The following is a 27,069-nucleotide window of genomic DNA, read 5'->3' on the forward strand; positions in this document are numbered from 1 at the left end:
GAGTGTAATACTTTGTGTGGCCTCCGGAGGCAGAAGCTATACACCCAATTGTCTGGGTCTCCCAATAGGAGCTAGAAGAAAAGGAATTTACGGTAAGTAAACAAAATTCCCTTCTTTTATGTCCACTCCCCCCTGCTCCAAAGCCGCCGCCTTCTCACAGGCCGTGGCATCCTTGCAGGCCAACGGAGTAATTGTTCCGGTTCCCGCCCGGGAACGGTTCAGAGGTTTCTACTCAAACCTCTTCCTGGTCCCCAAGAAGGACGGTTCCTTCCGGCCCATCCTGGATCTCAAGCTTCTCAACAAGCATGTTCAGGTGCGGCACTTCCGCATGGAATCTCTGCGATCGGTCATTGCCTCAATGACCCAAGGAGATTTTCTAGCATCCATCGACATCAGAGATGCCTATCTGCATGTGCCAATTGCAGTTTCACACCAGCGTTGGCTACGTTTTGCAATCGGAGAGGAACATTTCCAATTCGTGGCTCTCCCCTTCGGGTTAGCCACGGCCCCTCGTGTTTTCACCAAGGTCATGGCAGCAGTGGTTGCGGTTCTGCATCTCCAGGGGTTGGCAGTAATCCCTTACCTGGACGACCTTCTAGTCAAGGCCTCATCCAGTGCAGACTGTCAGCGGAGTGTCTCGCTCACTCTCGCCACGCTTGTTCATTTCGGGTGGCTTGTCAATCTGCCCAAGTCCACTCTGACCCCGACCCAGAAACTTACGTACCTAGGGATGCAATTCGAGACTCTGCCGACACTTGTGAAGCTGCCCTTAGTCAAACAGCAGTCCCTTCATCTGGCGGTGCGTTCTCTGTTGAAGCCCCGCCGTCATTCCATCAGGCACCTCATGCAGGTGCTGGGTCAGATGGTGGCGTCAATGGAAGCGGCTCCCTTTGCCCAGTTCCATCTGCGTCCTCTGCAGCTGGACATTCTCCGCTTTTGGGACAAGCGGACCTCTTCCTTGCACAGGCTAGTGGCTCTGTCGCCACAGGCCAGGAGCTCTCTCCAGTGGTGGCTTCGGCCCCTCTCTCTGTCTCAGGGACGCTCCTTCCTGACTCCGTCCTGGGTGATCCTCACCACGGACGCCAGTCTCTCCGGCTGGGGAGCAGTATTTCTCCACCACCAAGCACAGGGCACTTGAACTCCGTCCGAATCAGCCCTCTCGATCAATGTGCTGGAAATCAGGGCTGTACTTCTAGCTCTCGTAGCCTTTCACCATCTGTTTGCGGGCAAGCACATTCGAGTCCAGTCGGACAACGCGACAGCAGTTGCCTACATCAATCACCAGGGCGGGACTCGCAGCCGCCTGGCGATGTTGGAAGTTCAACGCATCCTTCAGTGGACGGAGCACTCCAAGTCCACCATATCCGCAGTCCACATCCCAGGCGTAGAAAACTGGGAGGCAGATTATCTCAGCCGTCAAACCGTGGACAGCGGCGAGTGGGCCCTGCATCCGGCAGTGTTCCGGTCAATCTGCCGCAAGTGGGGCACTCCGGAAGTGGATCTAATGGCATCCCGGCACAACAACAAGGTCCCGGTTTACGTGGCTCGCTCCCACGATCCTCAGGCCTTGGCAGCGGACGCGCTGGTTCAAGATTGGTCCCAGTTCCGTCTGGCCTACGTGTTTCCCCCTCTAGCTCTATTGCCCAGAGTCCTGCGCAAGATCAGAATGGAGGGCCGTCGGGTTATAATCATTGCTCCAGACTGGCCCAGGCGAGCTTGGTACCCAGACCTGCTCCGTCTGTCCGTAGAAATGCCGTGGCATCTCCCGGACCGCCCAGACCTTCTCTCACAAGGTCCGTTTTTCCGCCAGAATTCTGCGGCTCTCAGATTGACAGCGTGGCTCTTGAGTCCTGGATCCTGACGGCTTCAGGCATTCCTTCCGAGGTCATCTCCACTATGACTCAGGCTCGGAAGTCTTCCTCGGCCAGGATTTACCACAGGACTTGGAGGATTTTCCTGTCCTGGTGTCGCTCTTCCGGCCATGCTCCTTGGCCGTTTTCTTTGCCGACCATCCTGTCCTTTCTACAGTCCGGCCAGCAGCTAGGACTATCCCTCAATTCCCTGAAGGGACAGGTCTCGGCTCTGTCAGTGTTGTTCCAGCGGCGTATCGCCCGACTGGCCCAGGTGCGCACCTTCATGCAGGGCGCATCTCACATCATTCCTCCTTACCGGCGGCCTTTGGATCCCTGGGACCTTAATCTGGTCCTCACGGCCTTACAGAAACCCCCCGGAGGTTCCTTTGTTCCGACTTTCACAGAAAGTGGTCTTTCTGGTGGCCATAACTGCTCTCAGGAGAGTCTCTGATTTGGCTGCGCTCTCTTCGGAGTCACCCTTTTTGGTTTTTCACCAAGACAAGGTGGTTCTCCGTCCGACTCCGGACTTTCTCCCTAAGGTGGTGTCTCCTTTCCACCTTAACCAGGACATTTCATTGCCTTCCCTTTCTCCGGCCCCTGTGCATCGCTTTGAGAAAGCGTTGCATACTTTGGATTTGGTGCGAGCTCTCCGGATCTATGTGTCACGCACCGCCGCTCTTAGGCGGTGCACCTCTCTTTTTGTACTAACCACGGGTCAGCGCAAGGGTCTCTCGGCTTCTAAACCGACCCTAGCTCGTTGGATTAGGTCGGCCATATCCGATGCCTACCAATGTTCTCAGGTGCCCCCACCGCCAGGGATTAAGGCCCACTCGACCAGAGCTGTCGGTGCCTCCTGGGCTTTCAGGCACCAGGCTACGGCTCAGCAGGTTTGTCAGGCTGCCACTTGGTCTAGTCTGCACACCTTTTCGAAGCACTACCAAGTGCATGCTCATGCTTCGGCAGATGCGAGCTTGGGCAGACGCATCCTTCAGGCGGCTGTCGCCAATTTGTGAAGTTAGGTTTTTACCTACTTCTCAGTTCTGTTTATTTCCCACCCATGGACTGCTGTGAGACGTCCCATGGTCTGGGTCTCCCATAAGGAACGATGAAGAAAAAGAGAATTTTGTTACTTACCGTAAATTCTTTTTCTTATAGTTCCGACATGGGAGACCCAGCACCCTCCCTGTTGCCTGTTGGCAGTTCTTGTTCCGTGTGTTTTCACCGGCTGTTGTTGTAGACAGAGGTTCCGGTTATTCCGGGTTTTACTCTATCTCTACTTATGGGTGGATGTCCTCCTTCAGCTTTTGCACTAAACTGGTTAGATTTGTCATCCAGGGGGTGTATATGCTCGGACGGAGGAGCTACACTTTTAGTGTAGTACTTTGTGTGTCCTCCGGAGCCAGAAGCTATACACCCATGGTCTGGGTCTCCCATGTCGGAACTATAAGAAAAAGAATTTACGGTAAGTAACAAAATTCTCTTTTTCGAAGCACTACCAAGTGCATGCTCATGCTTCGGCAGATGCGAGCTTGGGCAGACGCATCCTTCAGGCGGCTGTCGCCCACTTGTTAAGTTAGGCTCCGCTCATCATAAAAACCTCTTCTATAAACAAAACTACTCTTAATTGCCAGAAACATATCAACAGGTTGAAGAATTCCTAATTAGTGTCCTAAGAATTATTTTTTATTTCCTTATGTCCCTCCCTCTCCCTTCCCATATCTGCACTCGTTTTCCACCCTCTTTCCCCCTTATTCCACCACTTTTTTTGTAATATTCCTATGTTTGTTTTTCTTTTTCATAAAAAGTTAATAAAAAATATTTTAACACCACCTTATCGACCCATGACGTACTGGGTACGTCATGGATAATGTGCGGTTAATCCCCGCCCCCTGCCGTGGGCATGCGGCGGAGATCTGCGCACATAGCTGTTTTCAACAGCTGACGTGTGCCTGCTAGTCGCAGGTGGAATATCTTCCACCCGCGACTATTAACCCCTTACATCTCGCTGCCAAAATCTGGCAGCGAGATGTATATGCGCGCTGCCATTATGCTGACTCTTCCCGCTCCCATCGGAAGTCACGTGACATGATAACGTGACGTCCGGTAGTTGCCATGGTAGCAGAGGGTCATGTGATGATGCCTGTAGGTAACATGAGTCATTTACGCTCAATGCCGGAATACAGCCAGCATTGAAAGTAAAGTAGCATATCTGCAGATCTTAGCTCTGTAGCTGTGATCTGGAGATATGGCAGAGCGATCAGATTGCTGCTCGCTATAGCCCCCTAGTGGGACTAGTAAAATAAAAAAAAGTGTAAAAAAAAAAAAAAAACCTTTTAAAAAATAAAAAAAACTAAAAGTTCAAATCACCCCATTTCACCCCATTGAAAGTTTTTTTTTTTTGTTTTTTTTTGTTTTTTTTACCCCTTAGATAAAAGTAAACCTATTCATGTCTGGTGTCTAGAAACTCGCACCGACCTCAGGCATCACAACGACGCATCAGTTTTACCATATAGTGAACACGAATAAAATATCCCAAAAACTATTGATCACACTTTTTTTGCAATTTTTCCGCACTTGGAATTTTTTTGCCGTTTTCCAGTACACTATATGGTAAAACGTATGGTTCCATTTAAAACTACAACTCGTCCCGCAAAAAACAAGCCCTCAGATGGCAAGATTGACGGAAAATAAAAAAGTTACGGCTCTCTGAAGAAATAGAGGGGAAAAACCCCTCCCTGAAAAAAACGCAAAATGCCTGGGGGCTGAAGGGGTTAAAAAAAAATGTATGTAATGTTGCCATAATAAAATGGACTTTGCTACATTTGTACTTTTCATTTTAAGCTGGACCACCTATTACTTTGCAGGCAAAAGATACAATGACTTCTTCTTTCCTTTCCTGCAGGTTATGAAAAGTACAACACCATGCGTGCTGATCCTCTGCTTTGTTTCTTGGAAAAGGTGGGGGGCCCGGATGAGCAGGCAATTGCAGCTGAGCACCATGCACAAGACTTTGCTGAGTTGCCTGAGGGGTGAGTCTGGGTTGCAGGAAACCTTGTGTAAGGTAGATCTGCCTTTGGTGCTGTCCATGATGAATTTCCATGCTAATACTGATGCAACAGTCAGGGCCGTGTAGGACCTGTACTGGTTGCAAATGCGTTAAATCCACTTCTCAACCTGTGATCTCTGATGGCAGTTACTAATGGGGTGATGCTATTTGCACACTGTTACTGATTAAGCGCCTGTTTTTGTTTTATAACCTATTGCAACATTTCTAAACTCTTCTTCAGTGGAGACTTTGATAGAGATATTGAAGATCCAGAATACAAGCCACTACATGGCCCCAAAGATCCTGAGGATGAGGTAGGCTAGGTCATCATGCAGTCATTGCCTTTTATATTACTAAAACATTCCACCCCTTCCTCCCTTACAAGCTCATGTTACATTGATTCTGTAGATGGACCCCTTAATGATGGATGAGGAAATATCTGTAGTCGATGGTGAAGGTGAGTATATTCTAAATCATTTTATAGATTGTGATGACTGTAGATAACTGGAATCTGTAATATGGCCATTACCAACAGCTCATAGTTTCTTGGAGAGCAGTGGCCGTATTTACGTCTAGTCTTGTCATCATGCAGCGCTCTGCCTTAGTTTTACTACCTTGTGTGAATGTACCCTGTCACTGTGCCAGCGTCATTTAGGAGGCTGGCTGACAGGACCTATCCTGATTCACCATTGCTGTCTGTCAAACTACAGGAGCGATAAAATTCTCTACTGTGCTTGCCATTGTTGCGTTGCTTGACTTTCCAGGTTACGTAGAGGTCTAGGTCCGTCGGAGGGGTTCATGGGTAACGAGCTGTACAAATAACAATGACTCTTGAGAGTAATTTATTGTATCTGCTACGTAGCAAAGAAATGTATGATCAGTGCCAGTTCCTTTTTATTTAATTCACATATTCCTTTTCTTTTCAGCAACACCGATGCCAAGTGGGATGTTATGGCCACCAGGGTCTGCACTCACAGCTCGTCTTCGTCGCCTCATTACTGCCTACCAGCGTAGCTACAAACGGGAACAGCTGAAAATGGAGGCTGCAGAAAGAGGAGACAAACGGAGGAAACGTTGTGAAGCGGCTTTCAAACTTAAAGAAATCGCGCGACGGGAAAAGCAACAAAGGTATTGCATCATATGTAGTAAGGGCTTGTTGTATAGCTGTTGTGTATGGGGGCAGATAGAAACTGTGTTTGTCTTTCCTTCTCCTGGTTTTGTATCATTTTATACTGTTTCCTGGCAGGTGGACACGTCGTGAGGCCTGTGACTTTTTCCGCGTGCTTTCCAGCTTTGGGGTTGAATATGACCCTGACACCCAACTTTATGACTGGCAGAGATTTCGTAGCTTGGCAAGGTTGGACAAGAAAACAGATGAGTCTCTACTGAAGTATTTTCATGGTTTTGTGGCAATGTGTCGACAAGTATGTCGTTTGCCACCAGCTGCAGGAGATGGTAAGTAAAATTGGTGCCTGTTTACAAAATAAATGGTGTAAAAGCATGTATAATTCTGCTTATGCAGAATACATGGATATCCTGCTATCATCGTGTATTAAATCTTCTCTTTAGAGCCACCAGACCCATCTCTCTTCATTGAGCCTATATCAGAAGAACGTGCTTCGCGAGCTTTGTTCCGTTTAGACCTCCTGCGTAGGGTGCGAGAACAGGTCCTGTGCCATCCTTTGCTTCCTGCACGTTTATCCCTTTGTCGGCCAGATGCTGAACTGCCAGAGTGGTGGGAGAGTGGCCGTCATGATAAGGAACTACTTGAAGGAGCAGCTCGCTATGGTCTGAGCCGCACTGACCTTACACTAATGCCAGACCCTTCATTTTCGTTTTTAAGCTGCCGCCTCAGCTACCTCCAATCTCGGGGTGTGGCTAATCACTCCCGACCATCCACTCCCACTTCTGTTGTTCCTTCGCTGGCTCCCCCAGAACTTCAGCAACCTCATTTGCTTTCGCTATCCTCATCTGTCAGCTCTTCTCCAGCTCCACGCAGATCATCTTGTTCCTCCTCATCTTCATCATCCAGTTCAGAAGATTCCTCAGATGAGAACAATGAAAATAGATTGGCCAAATTAAATGGTAAGTATTTGCAAGCAGAGGTGCCCATAGTGATCCATTTAAAGGGTTTAATATTAAAATATACTTACTAATGTAAAATAACATCCCATTGCTCCATGTTTTATTTCAAGCGTAATAGTGGTCAATGGTTTATGCATTCTTTAAGCTCTTGTACTTCTTTTCTTTAGCAGGTATACCACATTCTCGATTATTTGATGAAGAAAGTCGCTTGTCCCTTACTGCCTCCCCTGCTGACCTTAACACAGAGGACAGTGCGCAGACGGTTCTTGAGAATCCACATAGTGCCGAATGGCCAAAGGTAATCCACACATAGGTGCTTCTTTTGACTAATGCGGGTGTCACACGAGATGATCTATCGTGCGATATGTCGTCGGGGGTTACTGTTTTCGTGACGCAAATCCGGCATCGTTTGCGACGTCATTTCGTGTGACACCTCCGAGCGACTCTGAACGTTCTCAAATCGGTAATAAATCGTGTATCGTTGACACGTCGCTCATTTTTAAAAAGTCGTTTATTTTTCTTTGCGCCGGTTGTTCATCGTACCCGTGGCAGCACACATCGCTGCGTGTGACAGCCCGGGAACTATGAACACAGCTTACCTGCGTCCCGCCGGCTATGCGGAAGGAAGGAGGTGGGCGGGATGTTTAAGTCTTGCTCATCTCTGCCCCTCCGCTTCTATTGGCCGGCATCTGTGTGACGTCGCTGTGACGCCGAACGTCCCAACTCCTTCAGTAAGTGGATGTTCGCCGCCCACAGCGACGTCGCTCAGCAGGTAAGTGCGTGTGATGGCGGTTTAACGACTTTGTGCTCCACGGGCAACTAATTGCCCGTGACGCACAAACGACGGGGGCGGATACGATCGCACGATAGATCGTATCGTGTGACGCCCGCATAACTCATTGTAAGCACCAAAAGACTATTAGATCTGATGGAAATGTATAGTGATGAAGAGTAACCAATATTTTTTTTTTTTTTTAATCATATAGGACAGAGTTTTAATTTGTCGAATTGAACAAGTTTGTAATGCAGTGTTGACTGGAAAATGGGCAGCACCTAGGAGAATAACAGACCCACCAAGTGACAGTCCTGACAGCCTTTCTCCAACACCAGAGGAACGAAGTCCGGCCTCCTTTACACAGATACGCCCTGTACCAGACCCAAAGGAATTCACAGTACAAATCAAAAGTGTAAGCCAATGAATCCCTGCATTAGTAACCTTCTTTAAGGGGCTATCCTATAAATAAAAGGTACCCCTGCTCATAGCATAGAGAACTTGACAGCTGATGCATACTGTCCTAAGGGCAGCATGTGTCAGGTACAGACTGTATATCAGACAGGTATGTTTGACTCTGAAACACTGCAGCGTTTTCAGGCAAAAACATAATTTTTAAAAACCATCCAGGACCGATCCACTCTGTAGACTAGTTGGACAAGCAGGTCCCCAGCAGCTATTCTCCGCCCGTTGCCTTGGACTGACAAGTCTCTCCATATAAGAGCTGTAGTTTTTGCTGTCTAGTCCAGGGGTCTCAAACTCAGCTTGGGTATACAGGCTGCACAGAGAAAAAAAAATTGAGGCCGCATTCTTTGCAGAAGAAATGATTAATTGCGCTCAGTGAGAGAAACAAAATTATAATTGTGTAGTTGTGATACCTTTTAATGGCTAACTAAAATAAAATGGTGTCACAAAGCAAGCTTTCAAGACATTTCAGGTCTCATCAGGCATGGTATGGCAAACTATCTAAAAGAATTTTGTTTCTCTCACTGAGAACAATCAATCATTTTTCCACTGGCTAACACAGTACCAAAACTTTTTCTCTTGCAGGACAAAGTGACATTTTAGTAATACCCTATCATTTTTTCTATCTTTAGATCACTTTTTTTTTTTTTTTTTTAAATTGGCATTAATTGTATGGGTTATGGTTTTATAGCTTGAATTGTTACAGAGGTGACTATGACATGGACTTTTTTGATTTTCTTTATCGTTCCTATGGGAGACCCAGACATTGGGTGTATAGCTTCTGCCTCCGGAGGACACACAAAGTACTACACTAAAAAGTGTAGCTCCTCCCTCTGAGCATATACACCCCCTGGTTAACCAGATCTAGCCAGTTCATTGCTTTGTGTTCAGGAGGCACACATCCACACATGCATTCTCATCTGATTTTTCATTTTTGGAAAGAGTTTGAAGAAAAGCGGGTCCAAGTCTGGACTCCCGGCATGTCCCTTCTCACCCCACTGTGTCGGCGGTGCTGTTAAGGTTGATTTACAAGGCTGGAGCCTTACATGCCGCGCTCCTTCACCATCCCTCGGGCTCTGGCTTGAAGTGGGAGCCAGCACGGTTCTCCATGCTTTGCAGGAGACCGGTCTCCACCCGCAGCCCTTCAGGATCCTGCTGGACGGAGCACTCACACACCAGGGACATGGCCCTGCGTCTCAGCAAGCTAAGTACCTGAGACGTTTATATTGTGGGGGTCCCGGTACTTTATTATGGTGGGAGAGTGTGTTGTGTAACTTTTGTGACATTTCCGGCCGGTTCTCTGGCTGTCACCTGAGAACCGCGCCGATGGTGCCTGCGCGCCGGCCGCATCGCTTAAATTTAGGCCCCGGCTTCGCCGGAGGCCTACTTTCGATTTCACTGCCCTTGCATGTCAATCATGCAGAGGGACAGTGCGGCTCCGCCCAGCGGCCGTTCGGCACAGGGGAGGGACACTCCTCTCTGAGTACATGTCCCCTCCCCTGTAAATCTCCTTGCCCCTCCAGATCCCGCTCTCAGAGCAGGCCACGCCCCCTCTCCTCGCTCCGGCGCCATTTTCTCAGCGTTTTTCTCTGGATCAGCGCTGGCTGCAGCATCCCTGCTAAGCTGCTTAGGGGTCCGGGCTGTGGATCTGGAGGGCACACAAACGGTCTGGTAAGCCACAACCTCCGGTTGTGGACCTTCATATATACTCTCTGGGGGTTATTCTGGCTCAGAACCCCCACTTCAGCAGCATGTCCCACACAAGGAGCAAGGCTGCAAGGCTGTACTCAATATGCACTGCGTGTAAGCTCGTACTGCCTGAACCGAGCACCTATCCACATTGTGATGCCTGCTCTAACATGGTGGTGCCTCAGCCTGGAGTCTCACCCCCAGTGGTCCCTCCGGCTGCTCCGGCTCCGGTGGCTGAACCCCCGGCTTGGGTAGATTCCTTCTCTAAGTCAATCTCCCAGTCTTTTTTGCCGACTCCATGGGACAGCTGTCCCGGACTCTGCTGAGCATGCATCAGCCCCCTTCACAGGGTGCCCCTGCTGCTAGGACTCGCTCGGCAGAGCTCACAGAGGATTCCTCATCTGGTCCCAGACCCCGTCCTCCTAAAAGGAGACGCAGGGTCCCCTCTCCTTCCTCGTCCCACGGCTCTGATTCACAAGCTGACTCGCAGGACGAGGAGGATGCCTTTACTGGGGGCTCGGACGCTACCTCCATGTGTCCCATTGATCTGTCCGAATGTGACGCAGATGTTGGTGATTTGATTGCGTCCATTAATTCTGTACTGCACCTCAATCCGCCAGTATCAGAGGAGCAACCCTCTCTGGCAGAAAAGCACCAGTTTACCTTGCCTAAGAGAACAAAGAGTGTGTTCTTTAACCACTCCAGTTTTCAGGCTGCTGTGACCAAGCCCAGGGCCTGCCCTGACAAACGCTTCCCTAAGCGTGGTTCTGATGACCGTTTTCCCTTTCCACCTGAGGTGGTCAAGGAGTGGGCTCATTCACCAAAGGTAGACCCTCCGGTGTCTAGACTCTCAGCCCGGACGGTTGTATCAGTGGCTGATGGCACCTCTCTTAAGGATTCCACTGACCGCCAGGTTGACCTTCTGGCCAAATCTGTATATGAGGCGGCTGGGGCCTCGTTCTCCCCATCTTTTGCAGCAGTGTGGGCTCTCAAGGCCATCTCTGCTTCTCTAGAGGAGATGCATTCCCTCACCAGGGAATCTTTGCCCGAAATGGTTGCCTTAACTTCCCAAGCTTCAGCTTTTTCATCCTATGCCATGTCTGCCATGCTGGAGGCTTCTCACCGCACTGCGGTGGCTTCGGCTAATTCCCTCGCTATCCGCAGGATCTTGTGGCTTCGAGAGTGGAAGGCAGATGCTTCTTCAAAGAAGTACCTTGCTGGACTCCCTTTTGCTGGATCCAGGCTATTCGGTGAACAACTGGATGAAATTATTAAGGAAGCTACTGGCGGGAAGAGTACTTCCATGCCACAAACTAAAACCAGGAAACCTGCCCAGGGTAGGAACCAGTCGAGGTTTCGTTCCTTTCGTTCCTCCAACTGGTCTTCCTCTAAACCCTCGGCCTCGTCCACTAACTCAGCCAAGGACCAAAAACCCAACTGGCGCACAAAGCCACGTCCACAAAAGTCCGCAGGAGCTGCTGCCACTAAGGCAGCCTCCTCTTGACTACCTGGCCGCGCCAGCAACGTCCTTAGTCGGTGGCAGGCTCTCCCACTTTGGCGACGTGTGGTTTCAACACGTCTCCGATCAGTGGGTGCGGGATATCATCTCCCACGGCTACAGGATAGACTTCTCTTCCAGGCCGCCAAACAGATTTTTTCTGTCAACTCCCCCCTGCTCCAAGGCCGACGCCTTCTCTCAGGCCGTGGCATCCTTGCAGGCCAACGGAGTAATTGTACCGGTTCCCGCCCGGGAACGGTTCAGAGGTTTCTACTCAAATCTCTTCCTAGTCCCCAAAAAGGACGGTTCCTTCCGGCCCATCCTGGATCTCAAGCTTCTCAACAAGCATGTTCAGGTGCGGCATTTTCGCATGGAGTCTCTGCGGTCAGTCATTGCCTCAATGACCCAAGGAGATTTCCTGGCATCCATCGACATCAGAGATGCCTATCTGCATGTGCCAATTGCAGTTTCACACCAGCGTTGGCTACGTTTTGCAATCGGAGAGGAACATTTCCAATTCGTGGCTCTCCCCTTCGGGTTAGCCACGGCCCCTCGAGTATTCACCAAGGTCATGGCAGCAGTGGTTGCGGTTCTGCACCTCCAGGGGGTGGCAGTGATTCCTTACCTGGACGACCTTCTAGTCAAGGCTTCATCCAGCGCAGACTGTCAGCGGAGTGTCTCGCTCACTCTCGCCACTCTAACCTAATTCGGGTGGCTTGTCAATCTGCCCAAATCCACTCTGACTCCGACCCAGAGTCTCACGTACCTAGGGATGCAGTTCGAGACTCTGCCGGCACTTGTGAAGCTGCCCTTAGTCAAACAGCAGTCCCTCCATCTGGCGGTGCGCTCTCTGCTGAGACCCCGCCGTCATTCCATCATGCACCTGATGCAGGTGCTGGGTCTGATGGTGGCGTCAATGGAGGCGGTTCCCTTTGCTCAGTTCCATCTGCGTCCTCTACAGCTGGACATTCTCCGCTGTTGGGACAAGCGGACTTCCTCCTTGCACAGGCTGGTGGCTCTGTCGCCACAGACTAGGGGCTCCCTTCAGTGGTGGCTTCGGCCCCTCTCTCTATCTCAGGGACGCTCCTTCCTGGCTCCGTCCTGGGTGATCCTCACCACGGATGCCAGTCTATCCGGCTGGGGAGCGGTATGTCTCCACCACCGAGCACAGGGCACTTGGACTCCGTCCGAGTCAGCCCTCTCGATCAATGTGCTGGAAACCAGAGCTGTGCTTCTGGCTCTCCTAGCCTTTCACCACCTTTTGGCGGGCAAGCACATCCGAGTCCAGTCAGACAACGCGACAGCGGTTGCCTACATCAATCACCAAGGCGGGACACGCAGCCGCCTGGCAATGTTGGAGGTCCAACGCATCCTTCAATGGACGGAGGACTCCAAGTCCACCATATCCGCAGTCCACATCCCAGGCGTGGAAAACTGGGAAGCAGATTATCTCAGCCGTCAAACCGTGGACAGTGGCGAGTGGTCCCTGCATCCGGCAGTGTTTCAATCAATCTGCCGCAAGTGAGGCACTCCGGAAGTGGATCTGATGGCATCCCGGCACAACAACAAGGTTCTGGTTTACTTGGCTCGCTCCCACGATCCCCATGCCCTTGCAGCGGACGCTCTGGTTCAAGATTGGTCCCAGTTTCGTCTGTCCTACGTGTTTCCCCCTCTAGCTCTCTTGCCCAGAGTTCTGCGCAAGATCAGAATGGAGGGCCGTCGGGTCATCCTCATTGCACCGGACTGGCCCAGGCGAGCTTGGCACCCAGACCTGCTCCATCTGTCCGTAGAGGTGCCGTGGCATCTGCCGGACCGTCCAGACCTTCTCTCACAAGGTCCGTTTTTCCGCCAGAATTCTGCGGCTCTCAGATTGACGGCGTGGCTCTTGAGTCCTGGATCTTGACGGCTTCTGGTATTCCTCCTGAAGTCATCTCCACTATGACTCTGGCTCGGAAGTCTTCCTCGGCAAAAATCTATCACAGGACTTGGAGAATTTTCCTGTCCTGGTGTCGCTCTTCCGGCCATGCTCCTTGGCCTTTTTCCTTGCCGACCCTTCTGTCCTTTCTACAGTCCGGTCTGCAGCTAGGACTATCCCTCAACTCTCTCAAGGGACAAGTCTCGGCTCGGTCAGTGCTGTTCCAGCGGCGTATCGCCCGGCTGGCTCAGGTGCGCACCTTCATGCAAGGTGCGTCTCACATCTTTCCGCCTTACCGGCGGCCCTTGGATCCCTGGGACCTCAATCTGGTCCTCACGGCCTTGCAGAAACCCCCCTTTGAGCCTCTTAGGGAGGTTTCTTTGTCTCGTCTTTCACAGAAAGTGGTCTTTCTAGTGGCCATAACTTCCCTCAGGAGAGTCTCTGATTTGGCTGCGCTCTCTTCGGAGTCACCTTTTTTGGTGTTTCATCAAGACAAGGTGGTTCTCCGTCCGACTCCGGATTTTCTCCCTAAGGTGGTTTCTCCTTTCCACCTTAACCAGGACATTTCCCTGCCTTCCTTTTGTCCGGCTCCTGTTCATCGCTTTGATAAAGCGTTGCATACTCTGGATCTGGTGCGGGCGCTCCGGATCTATGTGTCTCGCACCACTGTTCTTAAGCGGTGCACTTCTCTTTTTGTGCTAACCACAGGTCGGCGTAAGGGCCTCTCGGCTTCTAAGCCGACCTTAGCTCGCTGGATTAGGTCGGCCATTTCCGATGCCTACCAGTGCACTCAGGTGCCTCCCCCGCCGGGGATCAAGGCACACTCGACCAGAGCTGTCGGTGCCTCTTGGGCTTTCAGGCACCAGGCTACGGCTCAAGTCTGTCAGGCTGCCACTTGGACTAGCCTGCATACCTTTTCAAAGCACTACCAAGTGCATGCTCATGCTTCGGCAGATGCGAGCTTGGGCAGACGCATCCTTCAGGCGGCTGTCGCCCATTTGTGAAGTTAGGCTCCACCTACTTCTCAGTTTCTGTTTATTCCCACCCATGGACTGCTTTGAGACGTCCCAATGTTTGGTCTCCCATAAGAACGATAAAGAAAAAGAGAATTTTGTTTACTTACCGTAAATTCTTTTTCTTATAGTTCCGTATTGGGAGACCCAGCACCCTCCCTGTTGCCTGTTGGCAGTTCTCGTTCCGCGTGTTATCACCGGCTGTTGTAGACAGAGGCTCCGGTTGTTCCGGTTCTTGCTCTGTCTTTACTTGTGGGTGGCTATCCTCCTTCAGCTTTTGCACTAAACTGGCTAGATCTGGTTAATCAGGGGGTGTATATGCTCAGAGGGAGGAGCTACACTTTTTGGTGTAGTACTTTTGTGTGTCCTCCGGAGGCAGAAGCTATACACCCAATGTCTGGGTCTCCCAATACGGAACTATAAGAAAAAGAATTTACGGTAAGTAAACAAAATTCTCTTTATTTTAGTTAATTTTAATGGTAAAAAAAATTTCCATGTTTTATTTAGAATTTTTTTTTTTTTTTATTTATATTTACTGTCCTTGTAAGTAATATTGTTTTACACTTATCATATAGTAATTTTGGCAAACATCTTGTGGTATTATTCCCATAGGGTCCTTATCTTGTAGTAATGTCCGCATCTTGGTCCTCAACCTGTAGTAATGTCACTATCCTGTAGTAATGTGTCCATTCTGGTCCCCTTCATGTAATAATGTTCCCCACCCCGATCATAAGGCATCACTCTACGTGGACTATCTGTTGCTGTATCTTCGAGAGGTGGGGACGTCACTGGGTCCGGCTGTTAATATTATTAAGGAATTTGGGGAACAATCTGCTTTACGCCCTATAGACCCGCTCCCACGTAATCTCACTACTCTAGAGTTGCCAATCCCGACAGTAGATAAATTTAAATATCTTGGGATAATAGTAGTTAGTGCCCCACCATGGGAATATTATAATATGAATTTAGAACCTATTTTGCTTCAGCTAAGAAAAAAGATGGATTCCTGGTGCAGACTCACGTTGTCCCGCTGTCCCTTACAACCTAGAATTCATCTTGAGACTTTGCAGAAAGGGAAGAGGGGGTGGTCTGGCAGTCCCTAACCCATGGATATATTATATAGCGGCGCAGCTACAGTGTTTAAAGGGGTGGGGGAAGGACGACTTATGACAGTGGGGGCCAACTGGTAAAGAACCTTACAAGATAGACACCCGGTGGCCTTTTGGAGACTGGATATACCCCCCAAAAATAGACCATTACACCCGACGTTAGCTTTGCTATACAAGGTGTGGGAGAGAGGGAAGACATTGCTGAGAATATTGGAACAACAGAATACTGGCCCCTATGGCATAATCATGGACTGTTAGAGCTGCAGAAGCTTTCGGGCTGGAGGATGTGGGTGGATAGGGTTGTCTACTTGCTGTCCCAGATACTGCAGAACAATGAACTTAAGAGTTCATCAGCTTCAGGCTGAATTTAGGATACCGCACAGTTCTTTCTATCAGAACCTACAACTTCATCATGCCTATGAGACACACACCATGCGGGGATTAGTATAGAGCGGAATCGCATTCTTTCGGACCTGCTGACATCTGAGCGATCATATGGTGTTATCTCTAGGTTATATATAGTAATGTTACCTAGATACCTTGACAAGTTCCCTATGCAGACATCTCTAGGACCCGTCACACGTATTTACCTGCCTAGCGACGTCGCTGTGGCCGGCGAACTGCCTCCTTTCTAAGGGGGCTGTTCGTGTGGCGTCACAGCGACATCACACGGCAGCCGTCCAATAGCAGTGGAGGGGCGGAGAGCAGCCGAAAGAAAGTGACGCCTACCTCGTTGCCGGAGGACCCAGGTAAGGTGTTGTTCCTCGTTCCTGGGGTGTCATACGTAGCTTTGTGTGCTGCCTCAGGAACGACTAACAACCTGCGTCCTGCAACAGCAACGATATTTGGGATTAGAACGGCGTGTCAACGATTAGGTGTGTAATTTTGATCGTTAGCGGTCGTTCGTACGTTTCACATGCAACGACGTCGCTAACGAGGCTGGATGTGCGGCATGAATTCCGTGACCCCCAACGACCTCTCGTTAGCGATGTCGTTGCGTGTAAAACCCCCTTAAGATGGGGATCCAGACAGATGATCTTTGTCCTAGATGCAGACAGGAGAATGCTAAACTGCTGCATATGATGTGGTCCTGTGGGAATATCGAGGAATACTGGAGGGCAGTTTTAGCACTGATTGCACAAGTTTTCAGAATACGATTGCAACCAAGGCCTGTCGCGTATTCTTGGATATCTGGAGGGCGGGTTGGGCTGAGCTCACCAGTGACAATCAACATCACATGACTTCTATAGCAGGCTAGGAAATTGTTGGCCTTACCACTTGGTGGACCCGGCTGCTCAGGCCATAGGGGACCTTAGGGTGAGAGCAAACACTATACGTCGATTTGAAGAAGGGGTATACCTTAAAAGAAACACTCTGAAAAAATTCTATAAGATTTGGGGGCCGTGGTTGGATATGCCGGGTCTTCCCTCCCCAGCACTGTTTCAAGATAGTATGGAAGACCAGGTCCTTCTTATTATTAGTTAACTAATTACTGGACTAGGGTGTTATATATTGTTGGGGAAGACGTGGCGTATTTTAGGTTATGGGGAGTACACCAAATAAATAATCTACCTCGTGACATTTATGGATGGTGGGTGTGAGCTGCAGGTGCACGGTTTTATTTTATTGTATAATTTCAATGTTGTTTGGATGACCGAAGACTGTCTACTCCCTTTTCCCGACTTATTCTTGCAGGGGAAGGGACTGTTATATATGCCATATAGCAATATGCCCATCTTTGTCCCCATTCTGTAGTAATGTGCCCATCCTGGTCCCCATTCTGTGGTACTATGCCCATCCTGGAGTAATAATGTGCCCCATCCTTGTCCCTATCGTAGAGTAATAATGTGCCCCTTCTTGTAGTAATCTGCCCATCCTAGTCCCCTTCTTGTAGTAATGTGCCTATCCTGGAGTTATATGCCCATGCTGCTCCCCATCCCGGACCGGAGTAATGTGCCCATCCTTGTCCCCATCCTGGAGTAAAGGTGTGCCCCATTCTTGTCCCCATCCTGGAGTAATAGTGGGCCCCATCCTTGTCCCCATCCTGGAGGAATAGTGGCCCCCATCCTTGTCCCCATCCTGGAGGAATAGTGGGCCCCATCCTTGAGGAATAGTGGGCCCCATCCTTGTCCCCATCCTGGAGGAATAGTGGGCCCCATCCTTGTCCCCATCCTGGAGGAATAGTGGGCCCCATCCTTGTCCCCATCCTGGAGGAATAGTGGGCCCCATCCTTGTCCCCATAATGGAGGAATAGTGGGCCCCATCCTTGTCCCCATCCTGGAGGAATAGTGGGCCCCATCCTTGTCCCCATCCTGGAGGAATAGTGGGCCCCATCCTTGTCCCCATCCTGGAGGAATAGTGGGCCCCATCCTTGTCCCCATCCTGGAGGAATAGTGGGCCCATCCTTGTCCCCATCCTGGAGGAATAGTGGGCCCCATCCTTGTCCCCATCCTGGAGGAATAGTGGGCCCCATCCTTGTCCCCATAATGGAGGAATAGTGGGCCCCATCCTTGTCCCCATAATGGAGGAATAGTGGGCCCCATCCTTGTCCCCATCCTGGAGGAATAGTGGGCCCCATCCTTGTCCCCATCCTGGAGGAATAGTGGGCCCCATCCTTGTCCCCATCCTGGAGGAATAGTGGGCCCCATCCTTGTCCCCATCCTGGAGGAATAGTGGGCCCCATCCTTGTCCCCATCCTGGAGGAATAGTGGGCCCCATCCTTGTCCCCATCCTGGAGGAATAGTGGGCCCCATCCTTGTCCCTATCCTGGAGGAATAGTGGGCCCCATCCTTGTCCCCATCCTGGAGGAATAGTGGGCCCCATCCTTGTCCCCATAATGGAGGAAAAGTGGGCCCCATCCTTGTCCCCATCCTGGAGGAATAGTGGGCCCCATCCTTGTCCCCATCCTGGAGGAATAGTGGGCCCCATCCTTGTCCCCATCCTGGAGGAATAGTGGGCCCCATCCTTGTCCCCATCCTGGAGGAATAGTGGGCCCCATCCTTGTCCCCATCCTGGAGGAATAGTGGGCCCCATCCTTGTCCCCATCCTGGAGGAATAGTGGGCCCCATCCTTGTCCCCATCCTGGAGGAATAGTGGGCCCCATCCTTGTCCCCATCTTGGAGGAATAGTGGGCCCCATCCTTGTCCCCATCTTGGAGGAATAGTGGGCCCCATCCTTATCCCCATCCTGGTCCCCTTCTTTTACTAATGTGACCATTTTGGTCACCATCTTATAGTAATGTGCCCATCCGGTAGTAATTTCCCCTTATATGCCATTCTTCATATACACAAAAAAAAAAGTATAGTTCTGTACAGAGCTCTGCACCAGCAGTTCATTCGAGTGAAATTAAAGCGCTGACTACAGGCCCTGCCACCGGCCACGATCATAGCGGGCTGCAAGAAGCCTGAGGTGCTGCATGTTTGAGACCCCTGGTCTAGTCTATCCTTAGTCTGTTTAGGGATTAATGTTATATAGGAGTATAACATAGATTCAGGGATTAGAGAATCCTTTAGAAAGTAATTAAAAAGTGAAGTTAGAGTAGGAACAAGTTCATCTTGAAAGGTTTTATAATAGAAATGGGACAAGTCATATTCTGTAGATGAGGTATTATATGTTTAATTTCCTTGTCTGTGATCGGAGTAGGCCGTGCTGGGTGATGCGACTGGATTTTCACACGGAACAGCGGGGGAGCCTCCGGTGATCTGCGTGATGTCACCTGCTCACAGCCGGGTCCCCCGTTGGCTGGTGATGTCACTCAGTTCAGCGGAGGTCACACCCAGGCTGCTGTCAATGTTTTCAGGAGCCTGCAGACAGCAGACTTGTTTCCCTTCTGTCCATGCTTCGGATGTAGCCGAGCTGAGGATCATTTTGGGACTTCATGTGGATTATGTCAGATCTTTAAGGGTGTTTTGGTGCTGTTAAAGGAGTGAAAGAGGGTGTGTGTATCTTAATTCAAATACTTTTTATTTTTTTAAAAGGTTTGTGTTTTATCTCTTTTTACTTACAAGATTAGTAATGGTAGGCGTCTATGAGGACCCCCCCAATTACTAATCTAGGGCATAGCGGCAGCTGTGAGCTGTCATTAACCCCTTATATTACCCCAATTTGCCATCGCACCAGGGCAATCGGGATGAGGGGATGAGCCATGTAAATCCCGGAATTGTCACATCTAATGAATGTGACCATTCTGGGCAGCTGCGGGCTGGTACTTTTCAGCTGGGGGGCCAATTTCCATGGCGCATCCAATTTTGATAATACCAACCCCCACCTTTTTTGCTTTTCTGTGGCTGGATATCAAAAATAAGACAGACTTGGAATGACCAACTTCTCTTGCTATGGCTGATAGGGTCACCCCTTTTGTCAGATAATTATGGAAATTAGTACCAGGTGCCAGTTTAACACCAATAACTTGCAGGTATCTGGAAGTGTTCTCTAATTTTGATCAGTGTCTTTTCATTTATCTCATTTACAATTTTATGGGCTTTTTTTTTTGAAGAAAAATGTATGAAATAAGCCTAAAAAACGGCTAGTTTACTCATGTTAGGATACAATCACATAGGACCACACAATGACCTTAACATTTAGGAAATTGTGTGGTGGTCTCGAATTTTGATGACCGATATTATTCCTGGGGCCCTGGCAACTGAGAACCCTTCAATGTCAAGAAAAGGGGTCCCAAAGCCTTCTATGTGAATGAAGTGGTATAAGCATGTGCAACCACCACTTGTTTAAATAGTGAATGCACATGCTCTATATTGTTCCACAGGCACTCCCCTTATGACTGGTACGAGTCCCAGCAGTTTGACTTAGAGTGATTTTTACAGTTATAGCCTACCTGTAGACAGGTGATGTATGTTTGAGACTACCCTTTAAACTGTTGTGAAAGTATGGCTTCTCATCCTGTTCCTTTTCTTTCTTTCCTTACATAGGAAGAAGGGTTAAAAATAAAATTTCAGAAGCACAAGCTTCTAGGTAATGGAGCAGTAGAATCTGTGCAGCATGTCCATAAGAAGAAAAGCAAAAAGAAACTGTCCCAGGTAAGCGGTTTTCAATCCAGTAGCTTGTCACATAATATTTTCAATGGTACAAAATAGAGCATTGGAATGTAAACTGTGTGCTCGTATTTCTACAGGGGTGTGTTTAATACCTCCCAGTTAAGCAGATCATGATGTAGAGTACATTCAGTACTTGCCCTACTATGGAAAATCATCTTAAAATGTACCAACCCCAAGTAATTTAGCAAAAATCCCTTTCATTTTTGAAAAATTAGGAAATGTAGCAAATATTACTGCTGTGAAGATTTTAGACAACTCTGCTCACTCCGCACGTACCTCCCCACATACCTATCATCTGACTCCATCCACTATGATGTAGGCAGCAGAAATAGTTACCGTATTTTCCAGCGTATAACACTACTTTTTAACCCCTGAAAATCTTCTCCGAAGTCGGAGGCCGTCTTATACGGCAGTGCACGGTGCCGTCATGGCTTTACTTCCGTTGTTTACACACAATAAAAGATATTCTCACTTGTCCTCCGTTCCCAAGGTGCCTCCAGCTGTTTCTTGCAGGCACACAGACCCCTCCGTGATAGCGTCCGCTGCACAGAGCGGCTGCTGCAGGATGTCGTCATGGCTTTACAGTAGTTGAATGCTTTACGGCGCCATGAAGCATTTAACTGCAGTAAAGCGCTGACAGCAGCAGCGTTGGCGGCCCCATATATTGGATGCGTTCATGGAGGAGTGCTTCTTGTGGACTGCAGGCACATAGACCCCTCCATGATCGCGTCCAATACACAGGGCCGCCGCAGCTGCTGCTGTCAGAGCTTTACTGCAGTTGAGTGCTTTGTGGCGCTGTAAAGCATTCAACTGCAGTAAAGCCATGACAACATCCTGCAGCGGCCGCTCAAAACACCGGATGCTATCACGTAGGGGTCTGTGTGCCTGTGGACTGCAAGAAGCTGGAGGCACCACGGGCACGGAGGCAAGGTGAGAATATTTTTATTGTGTGTAAACAACGGCATAATAAGGGACAAGGAGGGAACTAGCAGGAGGACATTACTATACTATACAATGGGGACAATACTGCAGGGGACATTAGTAATGTCCTCCTGCAGTATTGTCTCCATTGTTTAGTAATGTCCTCCTGCAGTATTGTCTCCATTGTTTACTAAACAATGGGGACAATACTGTAGGAGGACATTACTAAACAATGGGGACAATACTGCAGGAGGACATTACTAAACAATGGGGACAATACTGCAAGGGACATTACTAAACAATGGAGAAATTTAACTGAAAACGTTGGGGGTGTTCTTATATGTCCAGTCTTATACGCCGGAAAATATATGTATTTGGTCCATAAAGAGGATCTCCTGAGAATCATTGTGAAGTAAAGTGTGTGTGTGTGTGTGTGTGTTTATAATTTAGATATTTGTATATTTCTTTGTCGCTCCATTGGGAGACCCAGACAATTGGGTGTATAGCTTCTGCCTCCGGAGGCCACACAAAGTATTACACTTAAAAGTGTAAACCCCTCCCCTCTGCCTATACACCCCCCCGTGCATCACGGGCTCCTCAGTTTTTATGCTTTGTGTTGAAGGAGGCACACATGCACGCAAGCTCCACAATTTGGTCAGCAGCAGCTGCTGACTATATCGGATGGAAGAAAAGAGGGCCCATAACAGGGCCCCCGGCATGCTCCCTTCTCACCCCACTCTGGTCGGCGGTGTTGTTAAGGTTGAGGTACCCATTGCGGGTACAAAGGCTGGAGCCACATGCTGTTTTCCTTCCCCATCCCTTAGGGGCTCTGGGTGAAGTGGGATCCTAATCGGTCACCAGGCACTGGGACCGTGCTCCCTCCGTAGCCCCTGAGGGAATCTGCTGGACAGGAGACCGGGTATCGTCAGGGACAGGCCCTGCTCCTCTGAGGTACTCTGTGTCCCCTTGGGGACGGCGCATAGAGCGCCTGTCTAATGGACGCTGCAGCAGCTGCTGGTTGTGTTTGTGCGCCAGGACTACCGCGCTGACCGCGCTTGTTTGCCGGCCGCGCTTATAACTTTAGTCCCCGGCTTTTGCGGCCTAGTACCGCATATTCCCGCCCCCGGGCCTGCCAGTCAGGGGTAAGGTTGGGACGCTGCACTGGACGTCAGCGCTGAGGGCTGGAGCATACTTAGTATCCTCCTCCCCCCTCACTGAGCACCGTGGGGCACCAGATTCCCGCACTTTCTAAGGCACGCCCACGACTCCCTCCTCCTCTCAGAACGCTGGCAGCCATTCCTATCAGCACTTCTGACGCTGGAGAACTTCAGAGACGAGCTCCACAGCTCTGGGAGGCACAGGCAGGGAATCTGGTGGTCACACAAACGCTGAGGGCGGTCGGTAAGCAGCACCGGTTACTAGGTGCTTGCCCCACTGGGTGCCGAAGTGTATATTTATATGCTTATATTGTATACATTTACTCTGTACGGCCGCACTAGTGCTTTGGCTATATACCCTCTCTGATTGCTCTAAGAGGAGACAACAGCATGTCGTCCGCAAAAAGCAAGGGTGCCAAGGCACAGGCTTACTTTGCAACCTGTACCTCATGTGCGGCTATGCTACCTGCAGGTTCCACCTACCCTCATTGTGTGCAATGCTCGGCCCCTGTGACACTCACTCAGCCGGAGCCTGTGCCACTGGTGGGAGCCTCGGCCCAGGTGGAACCACCTGCTGCCACTGTCCAGGTGACAGGGACAGAGTTTGCAGTATTCGCTGACAAACTTTGAGTCTATGGATAGATGGTCTGCTAAGATACTAGAAGCTTTGCAGTCCAGACCTGTAACACAGGCCCCGGGCACTGTTGAATCATTGCCCTCAGTCCCCCCTCGGTCGGCGCAGCAAAGTGCTCCTGGGGCGACTCATAGGTCCCACGGTGAGGACTCTGACACAGACCGCAGTCCCAGACCGGCTAAGCGGGCTCGCCGGGAGCTTCCCTCGACTTCATCACAGTGTTCAGGGTCTCAGCATGAGGACTCTCTGGAGGATGAAGCGGAGGTGGCAGATCAGGGCTCTGATTCTGACGCCGCTCTCAACCTTGATACACCTGAAGGGGACGCCATAGTAAACGACCTTATAGCGTCCATCAATCAGGTGTTGGATCTTTCTCCCCCAACTCCTCAGATTGAGGAGTCAGCTTCTCAGCAGGAGAAATTCCATTTTAGGTTTCCCAAACGTACACGGAGTGCGTTTCTTGATCACTCCGACTTCAGAGATACAGTCCAGAAACACCGAGTTTTTCCAGATAAGCGCTTTACTAAGCGCCTTAATGACACACGTTATCCCTTCCCCCCTGACGTTGTCAAGGGTTGGGCTCAGTGTCCCAAGGTGGATCCTCCAGTCTCTAGACTGGCGGCTAGATCCATAGTTGCAGTGGCAGACGGTGCATCACTCAAGGATGCCACTGACAGGCAGATAGAGCTCCTGATGAAATCCATCTATGAAGCTATCGGCGCGTCCTTTGCTCCGGCATTCGCAGCCGTATGGGCACTCCAAGCTATCTCAGCTTGTCAGTCTGAGATTAATGCAGTCACACATGCCTCTACTCCGCAGGTTGTGTCCTTAACCTCTCAGGCGTCGGCGTTTGCGTCCTACGCCATGAATGCTGTCCTGGACTCTGCGAGCCGTACGGCGGTAGCATACGCCAATTCGGTGGCAGTCCGCAGGGCCATGTGGCTACGTGAATGGAAGGCAGACTCTGCTTCCAAAAAGTTCTTAACCGGTTTGCCATTTTCTGGCGAACGCCTGTTTGGCGAGCAATTGGATGAAATCATTAAACAATCCAAGGGAAAGGACTCGTCCTTACCCCAGTCCAAACCAAACAGACCTCAACAACGGAAGGTACAATCGAGATTTCGGTCCTTTCGGCCCTCCGCCAGGTCTCAATTCTCCTCGTCCAACAGGCCACAGAAGGGTCAGAGGAACTCTGATTCATGGCGGTCTAAGTCACGTCCTAAAAAGACCGCCGGAGGAACCGCTCCCAAAGCGGCCTCCTCATGACTTTCGGCCTCCCCAAACCGCATCCTCGGTCGGTGGCAGGCTCTCCCGCTTTTGCGACGCCTGGTTGCCACATGTCCAAGACCCGATGGGTGAGAGACATTCTGTCTCACGGTTACAGGATAGAGTTCCGCTCTCGTCCTCCGACTCGTTTCTTCAGAACATCTCCGCCCCCCGAGCGAGCCGATGCTCTTCTTCAGGCGGTGAGCACTCTGAAGGCAGAAGGAGTGGTGATCCCTGTTCCCCTTCAGCAATTGGGTCACGGTTTTTACTCCAACTTGTTTGTGGTGCCAAAAAAGGACGGATCTTTCCGTCCCGTTCTCGACCTCAAACTGCTCAACAAACACGTGAAAACCAGGCGGTTCCGGATGGAATCTCTCCGCTCCGTCATCGCCTCGATGTCCCAAGGAGACTTCCTAGCATCAATCGACATCAGGGATGCTTATCTCCACGTACCGATTGCACCAGAGCATCAGCGCTTCCTGCGTTTCGCCATCGGGGACGAACACCTTCAGTTCGTGGCGCTGCCTTTCGGCCTGGCGACAGCCCCACGGGTCTTCACCAAGGTCATGGCAACAGTGGTAGCAGTCCTACACTCTCAGGGACACTCGGTGATACCTTACTTAGACGATCTCCTTGTCAAGGCCCCCTCTCGGGTGGCATGCCAACACAGCCTGAACATTGCTCTGGAGACTCTCCAGAGATTCGGGTGGATCATCAATTTCCCAAAGTCAAAATTGAAACCGACCCAATCGCTGACATATCTCGGGATGCAGTTTCATACTCTCTCAGCGATAGTGAAACTTCCGCTGGACAAACAGCGTTCACTACGGACAGGGGTGCAATCTCTCCTTCGAGCCCAGTCGCACCCCTTGAGGCGCCTCATGCACTTCCTAGGGAAGATGGTGGCAGCAATGGAGGCAGTTCCATTTGCGCAGTTTCATCTGCGTCCACTTCAATGGGACATTCTCCGCAAATGGGACAGGAAGTCGACGTCCCTCGACAGGAACGTCTCCCTTTCTCGGGCAGCCAAGGCCTCCCTTCAGTGGTGGCTTCTTCCCACTTCTTTGTCGAAGGGGAAATCATTCCTACCCCCATCCTGGGCTGTGGTCACGACGGACGCGAGTCTGTCAGGGTGGGGAGCGGTCTTCCTCCACCAAAGGGCTCAGGGTACCTGGACTCAGCCAGAGTCCTCCCTTCAGATCAATGTTCTGGAGATAAGGGCAGTGTATCTAGCCCTAAAGGCGTTCCAGCCGTGGCTGGAAGGCAGGCAGATCCGAATTCAGTCGGACAACGCCACGGCGGTGGCATACATCAACCACCAAGGCGGCACACGCAGTCGGCAAGCCTTCCAGGAAGTTCGGCGGATTCTGCTGTGGGTGGAAGCCACAGCCTCCACCATCTCCGCAGTTCACATCCCGGGCGTAGAAAACTGGGAAGCAGACTCTCAGTCGCCAGGGCATGGACGCAGGGGAATGGTCTCTTCACCCGGACGTGTTTCAAGAGATCTGTTGCCGCTGGGGAAAGCCGGACGTCGACCTAATGGCGTCCCGGCACAACAACAAGGTCCCGGCATTCATGGCACGGTCTCAAGATCACAGAGCGCTGGCGGCAGACGCATTAGTTCAGGATTGGTCGCAGTTTCGGCTGCCGTATGTATTCCCTCCTCTGGCACTACTGCCCAGAGTATTACGCAAGATCAGGTCCGACTGCCGCCGGGCCATCCTCATCGCCCCAGACTGGCCAAGGAGGTCGTGGTATCCGGATCTGTGGCATCTCACGGTGGGTCAACCGTGGGCACTACCAGACCGTCCAGACTTACTGTCTCAAGGGCCATTTTTCCATCTGAATTCTGCGGCCCTCAACCTGACTGTGTGGCCATTGAGTCCTGGATCCTAGCGTCTTCAGGGTTGTCTCAAGAGGTCATTGCCACTATGAGACAGGCCAGGAAACCAACGTCCGCCAAGATCTACGACAGGACGTGGAGGATCTTCTTATCCTGGTGCTCTGATCAGGGTTTTACTCCCTGGCCATTTGCCTTGCCCACTTTTCTGTCCTTCCTTCAATCCGGAATGGAAAAGGGTTTGTCTCTCGGCTCTATTAAGGGACAAGTCTCGGCGCTCTCTGTGTTTTTTCAAAAGCGTCTAGCCAGGCTTCCGCAGGTCCGCACGTTCCTGCAGGGAGTTTGCCACATAGTCCCTCCTTACAAGCGTCCGCTAGAACCCTGGGATCTGAACAGGGTGCTAACGGCTCTTCAGAAACCACCTTTCGAGCCAATGAGAGATATTTCTCTTTCACGCCTTTCGCAGAAGGTGGTCTTCCTAGTGGCAGTCACATCACTTCGGAGAGTGTCTGAGCTAGCTGCATTGTCATGCAAAGCCCCCTTCCTGGTGTTTCACCAGGACAAGGTGGTTCTGCGTCCGGTTCCGGAATTTCTCCCTAAGGTGGTATCCCCTTTTCATCTCAATCAGGATATCTCCTTACCTTCTTTTTGCCCTCATCCAGTTCACCAATGTGAAAAGGATTTGCACTTGTTAGATCTTGTGAGAGCACTTAGACTCTAAATTTCTCGTACGGCGCCCCTGCGCCGCTCGG

General features: G+C 50.5%; 1 protein-coding gene and 1 non-coding gene across 6 annotated transcripts in view; both read left to right on the forward strand.

The window, feature by feature from the left end:
• CHD8 (chromodomain helicase DNA binding protein 8) overlaps positions 1-27,069 on the forward strand; it is a 172,065-nt gene that overhangs the window by 137,665 nt on the left and 7,331 nt on the right. For 4 of the 5 annotated variants that reach the window (XM_075319601.1, XM_075319586.1, XM_075319609.1 and 1 more), the window contains exons 27-35: positions 4,756-4,882; positions 5,141-5,213; positions 5,308-5,356; positions 5,826-6,027; positions 6,146-6,354; positions 6,469-6,984; positions 7,152-7,282; positions 7,971-8,171; positions 20,374-20,481. In XM_075319601.1, coding sequence (XP_075175716.1) covers positions 4,756-4,882; positions 5,141-5,213; positions 5,308-5,356; positions 5,826-6,027; positions 6,146-6,354; positions 6,469-6,984; positions 7,152-7,282; positions 7,971-8,171; positions 20,374-20,481 — 1,616 coding nt within the window. The remainder of the gene's footprint in view (positions 1-4,755; positions 4,883-5,140; positions 5,214-5,307; positions 5,357-5,825; positions 6,028-6,145; positions 6,355-6,468; positions 6,985-7,151; positions 7,283-7,970; positions 8,172-20,373; positions 20,482-27,069) is intronic. The other variant, XM_075319617.1, reaches the window with a different exon arrangement.
• Positions 4,934-5,043, forward strand: LOC142258804 (small nucleolar RNA U6-53/MBII-28). The gene has a single exon (XR_012727874.1). It is a non-coding gene; the product is annotated as a small nucleolar RNA U6-53/MBII-28 (small nucleolar RNA).

Source organism: Anomaloglossus baeobatrachus, chromosome 1, assembly GCF_048569485.1.
Source record: "Anomaloglossus baeobatrachus isolate aAnoBae1 chromosome 1, aAnoBae1.hap1, whole genome shotgun sequence".
In the NCBI taxonomy this organism is placed as follows: domain Eukaryota; kingdom Metazoa; phylum Chordata; class Amphibia; order Anura; family Aromobatidae; genus Anomaloglossus; species Anomaloglossus baeobatrachus.